At 50.4% G+C, this 6299-nt stretch overlaps 2 protein-coding genes across 2 annotated transcripts in view; both read left to right on the top strand.

The window, feature by feature from the left end:
• The window catches only part of LOC113202159 (acetylcholine receptor subunit alpha-L1-like), a 14152-nt gene extending 12343 nt beyond the window's left edge, over positions 1–1809 (top strand). The window contains exons 5-9 of the mRNA XM_026416260.2: positions 106–322; positions 416–581; positions 998–1150; positions 1232–1401; positions 1488–1809. Of these exons, the coding sequence (XP_026272045.2) occupies positions 106–322; positions 416–581; positions 998–1150; positions 1232–1401; positions 1488–1745 (964 nt within the window). The 3' untranslated portion in view covers positions 1746–1809. The remainder of the gene's footprint in view (positions 1–105; positions 323–415; positions 582–997; positions 1151–1231; positions 1402–1487) is intronic.
• A 645-nt stretch (positions 1810–2454) lies between these two features.
• Positions 2455–4401, top strand: LOC113202183 (V-type proton ATPase subunit G). Its single transcript, XM_026416289.2, has 4 exons — positions 2455–2620; positions 3208–3308; positions 3415–3513; positions 3619–4401. The coding sequence occupies exons 1-4, from the start codon at positions 2539–2541 to the stop codon at positions 3697–3699; spliced, it is 363 nt and encodes a 120-aa protein (XP_026272074.1). The 5' UTR covers positions 2455–2538; the 3' UTR covers positions 3700–4401.
• The last annotated feature ends 1898 nt before the right edge of the window (positions 4402–6299 follow it).

Raw genomic sequence — 6299 nt, 5'->3', positions numbered from 1 at the left:
AAAAAAACTTGTAACGATTTTTTCGAGTGAAAATTTTCAGTGTTTACTAATAACTTAATCTTTTATCTGGGACGAGTTTAATTCATCGATCGATTGGTTCTCGAGCTGGGCAGGTAAGGGCGTGAGCCTGCTGGGCGGCGCCAGCGCGGAGCTGCACTCGGACGGCCGCATCGTCTGGAGGCCGGCCGCTCTGTTCGAGGCGTACTGCCAGCTGGACCTGCGCAAGTGGCCCTTCGAGCGACACGTGTGCTCCCTGCACTTCGGCTCGTGGACCCTCAGCTCCAAGGAGCTCAAGATCGGCGAGATCAGCCACAAGCTAGAGGTTCGGCTCTCACCGTGTGCTTTGCCAGAATTGTTTGTGGGGAGGGAAAAAAGCACCGGGGTTCACCACACGGGAACCACTTCTTTGTTTCAGTTCCCAGGTGAGCAGACCGGGGAGTTCATCGTGGACCGGGTGGAGCAGACTTTCGAGGAGAGGCGCGAGGACGGCGTGCCCGAGCCCTTCGACGGCGTGGTGTACTCCATCGCCCTGCACCGGGAGCCCGGCACCTACAACGCGGTCATCTTCGCCCCCGCCGCAGGTGCGTGTCGGAGGGTGGCCACGTCAGCGGCCCTCTCTTGGACTGTTTCATACAACACCGATCCACCTGACGCCTGACTATTTTGTAGCACGAGGGTTGCCTACTCGCTCGGGCCCGTAAGGCACCGTGACGGTATGCAAACCCACCCGCGCACTGCACCGGGTGTGTCCAGGCCAAGACATGGCAGTACGATGGTTTGCCTATGCACTTGGCTGCAGGGGCCTGCAGGCGCGAGGCAGGTGGCCGGGGAGTGGTGGGGCAGATGCCACTCGCCACTCCCCCGCCAGCGTCTGTCATGTCTCAGTCTGGACACCCGGGGCATCGTTTCTGCGAAATAGTCAAGGTCATCGAATCCCTGGTCCACCACCACCACGCTGTTCTCGCCTCACTATTCACGGTCGTGTTTGCCCTGGCAGTCGTCGTCATCCTTTGCCTGTCTACATTCCTGATGCCGCCGCGCGCCGGCGAGAAGGTGATCCTGGGTGGGGTGAACGCCGTGCTCATCTGCCTCTTCCTCATCTACTTCGCGCACAGTCTGCCCGTGCTCACCAACCAGACGCCCTTTATCGGTAAGGCCCGCGTCGATACTCCGACACTCTCTCTCTCTCTCTCTCTACCCCGCGCGCTGCACGACTCGTTTCTGTTCGCAGTGGTGTTCTACTCGGCCAGCCTGTACCTCGTGTGCATGTCGCTGGTCGTGGCCGTGGTGGTGCTCAACATCTCCAGGCATCAGCACTCGACCGGGCTGCCCTGGACGGCGAAGCGCCTCCTCACGGGGACGTTCGGCCGCGTCCTTCTGCTCAGCAGCTACATCGAACAGGTAGACAACGACAAGAACTGTACCTCGGCACCGACAGTGAAAGTGTGTAAATTATTGTGATTGACCCCGCCCCCGCTCCTTTCCAGATCATGGGCGTGGACCGCGGCCCCTGCACCCGCCGGTCGCCGGCGCGCTCCTGCTCGGGCCTCCAGGACGAGGTCCCCGTGATGAACGTAGACATGGACGGCCAGTCCGAGTGCACGGCCAGCTCCTCCTTGGAGATAGGCAGCAAGAGCGTCAGCCCGAACCTCGAGTGGCTGCTGCTGGCCGCGGCGGTCGACCGCGTGCTGTTCGTCATCTACAGCCTGATCTTCCTCGCCCTCGCCGTGGCATTCCAAATCTGATGCCCTCCCCCTTTCCTCCAGCATCTATTCCCCAGCTAACCAAAATAAAACGAGACTGTTTTGACGGAGAGCAATTATTTTTGTCTTCGTCGCCGTAGCTACACCCGACACGACTACAGGCGGATTTACCGACTGTAGAAATAATGTTCTTGCCCCCCCCCCCCCCACACACACGCACACGGACAAAAGTAAAAACAAAAATGGGTGGGGGAGTACTTTCCTAATCCCAGCGCAGAGCGACATCTGAGTTCGTAAAGGGATCAGATTCACAAGTCTTATTAGACCCACCAACACGGCAAGGTGCCAGGCAACGGGGAACTCCCACGGCTCGCTTTCGCCGTGAGTCGAACCCAGCCCAGAGCCGAATCATTTGCCATGAAATAGCGGGTGTGGAGTCCATTTGAAATTTGGTGGCCTGAGAAAAATTTCAGATCGACGGAGATTCGAACCGGCGACGTCCACGCCCTGAGCGGGAGCGGGCGCGCTATCCCACTGAGCCAGTGTTTTAAGTTGTTTATCCAACAAATACCTATCTGTGCGTTTTGAGGTGCTGAGAACAACAGATCAAAAGATGGCGATAACATTTTTGGGATTCCCTCGTATCTCGCCTCAATGGTGCAGTCGGTAGCGCTGCTGCTCACACACTTTTAAATCAAGCGCCAAAATATTCACGTGACCAAAGTAACAAAAGACGTTCGCTGTTGACGTAGTCGACTAACACGCCCTCTGTTGGAACAACTCTCCACCAGCAGTCATATGATCGATCTCGGGACGTCCAGTTCAGGTGTTGAAAATGGCCAGCCAAACTCAAGGAATTCAGCAGCTTTTGGCAGCCGAAAAACGGGCTGCTGAAAAGGTTTCCGAGGCTAGGAAGCGTAAGTAACGTGTTCTCTTCACTTTCTATTCTTTAAATATGTTATTTATTCTGTTGGAAACAGAAACTAAGCTTCTCATGTGACCCCAATCACGAGCTCTTTCTGCTCCGTGTTTAATTACTTTTTCCCTATTTGCACCGTTTGCAAACGTCTATCCATTTCATATGAAAACGAAGAAATGTTTAACTTTAAATCTGTAGCTGGTGAATATGTTTTCAACCCATTTGTCATCTACAGAAGGTTTCAGGTCTTAACCTACCGTCCTGTAACTGTCATATATTTTCTATTTTTCCATCCTACTTTGGTAACATTTATCATCGTAATCCCAACAAAGTCTCTGTGCTAGTCCTGTTATGAAAAAAGCACGTTTATTGGCATTGTGAAATTTAATCGCCCATGCACTGGTTCAGCTGAAGTTGTACCATAGGTGTTTAAAGAATCTGTCACATTCGCGTTAATGTGCTGTGTATGAATATGACCTTTTTCTATCTAAATCCTTTATCGGAGTACACTAAGAGTGTTTCCTAGGGTTTTAAACTTATGAAACTTACAATTATTTTCATGGATTTTTTTGATTTATTTTTTAGGCAAGGCCCGTCGTTTGAAGCAGGCAAAGGAAGAAGCTCAAGATGAAATTGAAAAGTACAGGCAGGAACGAGAAAGGCAGTTCAAGGAGTTTGAAGCCAAGGTATTACACATGTACTAGGATATGTGCTGTACCTTGGGTTTTTATTCATTTTCTATTCTTTATTTTGTTTACTCATTTACTCATCCGTCTGTTTTCTATGTGACAGCATATGGGCTCCAGGGAGGATGTTTCTGCTCGCATTGAAGCTGACACCAAACTGCGGATCAATGAGATGAACAAAGCAGTCACAACTCACAAGGAACAGGTAAAAAATTAGTTCTGATGTGTATTTAAAATAAAATGAAATTTCACACATTAAAATAAAGCCCTGTGCATTGCATATTTTTAATATCTGCTTTTATTTTATCAGGTTATTGAGAAGATTTTGGAACTAGTGTATGACATCAAGCCAGAACTTCACAAGAACTTCCAGATCCAGCCTGCCAAGTAGAAGCTCTAAAACTTCCATCAGGGTGAAAAAAAAAAAAAAGTTGAAGTATGAATTCAAAATTGTTTTCAAGTTTCATGATCAGGTTGGGATGGAGAAATGGCCCAAAATCATTCATTAGTGGGTCATCACCAACTGTAGGGTAAATTTTCATTTCATGTCAGATTTGCCTATTCATCTCAATTGTTCTGAATTTTAAATGCATATTAAATTGGAGGGTGATCTGATAATGTCGTATCTGTCCAATTTCAAGTAAAAATTGCATCATCAATTCATTCATAAAGTAATACGAGCTTGGATATTGAATTAAACATTGTAGATTAGTGATGCAAAATGTATATTGGCTTGTTATCAAGAATTTGTGGTTTCTGTGTTCAATGGTAGGTTACAGCCCTGAATTCTTTTAATCATCATGAAATAAATGCTGTCTGCATTTTAACATAGAGAGATAGAAATTTTAATTTCTTATTCCTTCCAAATATTCCATGTTATTCATAGGTTTTAAGGTGTGTTCTGAAAGTTACCAGGGATTGTTGAAAAGAATTTGCTTTTATGTGGCATGCATGCACATTCCTTACTCTATCAATCTGGTAAATAAAAGATCAGTGACGCAGCATACCCCAAGTGTAAACTGTATAAAAATGTTAATTATATTTTGGAGATTTTGTTCTAATATGTTGCAGTATTAAACTTTGCTGGCTTGTTCGTCTTGTCCGTCAATTACCTTGAGACACTGACATTTACATCAACGGTTAATTTAGTGACACATTTTTTTCATTTTTTTTTTTTTTTTTTCTTACAGTTCAGTATGACTCTCCGACAGTGTAACCTAATACATTCGAGTTTCAATAGAATAAGAGAAAAACAGAAGTCGACCTGGGCTGCAGCGCGTCGAGGAGGTGGAGTTGAACCGGCCTGAACGCGTGCATTCCGGAGACCAAGACTCGTAAAGCAGGGTCGAGTTCTGAACTTTACACTGAGAATTGGAGCCGACAGCGAAGTGGCGAGAGCGGTGGGGCGTAGTGCACAAGACACCGTCGGCCCTGGGGACGAGTCCTGGTCGAGGCGAACAGTCTGATGATTTATTCATTATTTTTTATTTATTTTTTTTTGGGGGGGGGGCTGCTGACTAGGCGGTCAAGTCCACCTTCCATGTCGGCTGGTTAAAAATTTCTGCGGCTGGGATTCGATCCCTTGCATAGGTCAGAACTCTGTCCTGGTTTACGGGTCTTGATCTGCGGTATTGCACGCGTCCAGGTCGGGTCAGGTCCACCTCCTCGACGCGCTGCAACCCGGTAGACCAAGACCCGTAAAGCAGGATCGAGTTCTGGACTCTCCGCTGACAAGTTGATCCGACAGCCGAGTTACGAGCGAGCTGGCGTGTGGTCCGGAAACCGTCGGCCCAAGGATCGAATCCCAGCCGCAGAACTTTTTAACCAGCAGACATGGGAAGGTTGACTTGACCGACAACTCAGATGCCCGCCCCTCCCCCACCCTAAAAATCAAAATGTTCGCCACGACCGGGACTCGAACCCAGGACCGACGGTGTGTTGCGCACCACGCAACATAGCGATCGCCACTCGGCTGTCGGTTCGACTTGTCAGCGGAGAGTTCAGAACTCGGCCCCTCTTCACGGGTCTTGATCTGCCGTATTGCACGCGTTCAGGTCGTGTCAGGTCCACCTCCTCGACGCGCTGCAGCCCGGGTCGACTCCTGGCCAGAAACAAGGAAATTAGCCAGCAAATGAGCCCCCCGGGCGCGCTGAGGTTAGGTTAGGCTAGCGGAGCGTACATTTATTTGCATTTTGGACAGAATTTCGACCCGGGCTGCAGCGCGTCAAGGAGGTGGACTTGAACCGACCTGAACGCGTGCAACCCGGGAGACCAAGACCCGTAAAGCAGGATCGAGTTCTGGACTCCCCGCTGACGAGTCGAACCGACAGCCGAGTTACGAGCGAGCTGGCGTGTGGTCCGGAAACCGTCGGCCCAGGGATCGAATCCCAGCCGCAGAACTTTTTAACCAGCAGACATGGGGAGGTGGACTTGACCGACAACTGATGCCCGCCCCTCCCCCACCCTAAAAATCAAAATGTTCGCCGCGACCGGGACACGAACCCAGGACCGACGGTGTCTTGTGCACCACGCCCCGGCGCGCTCGCCACTCGGCTGTCGGTTCGACTTGACAGCGGAGAGTTCAGAACTCGTTCCTTCTGTACGGGTCTTGATCTGCCGTATTGTACGCGTTCAGGTCGTGTTAGGTCCACCTCCTCGACGCGCTGAAGCCCGGGTCGACGACTGGCCAGAAACAAGGAAAATAGCCACTAAAAGAGCCCCATAATCGCGAGGAGGTTAGGTTAGGCTAGCAGAGAGTACATTTATTTGCCTTTTTGCAAGAATTTCGACCCGGGCTGCAGCGCGTCGAGGAGGTGGACTTGACCCGACCTGAACGCGTGCAACCCGGCAGACCAAGACTCGTATCGAGTTCTGGAATCCTCGCTGACAAGTCGAACCGACAGCCGAGTGGCGAGCGCGCAGGCGTGTGGTCCGGAATCCGACGGCCGAGGGATCGAATCCCAGCCGCAGAACTTTTTAATCAGCCGACAT

This window comes from Frankliniella occidentalis, unplaced genomic scaffold (genome assembly GCF_000697945.3).
Source record: "Frankliniella occidentalis isolate FOCC.00 unplaced genomic scaffold, Focc_3.1 Scaffold4, whole genome shotgun sequence".
NCBI classification, from domain to species: Eukaryota; Metazoa; Arthropoda; class Insecta; order Thysanoptera; family Thripidae; genus Frankliniella; species Frankliniella occidentalis.
This window is presented reverse-complemented; position numbering and strand designations above follow the sequence as displayed.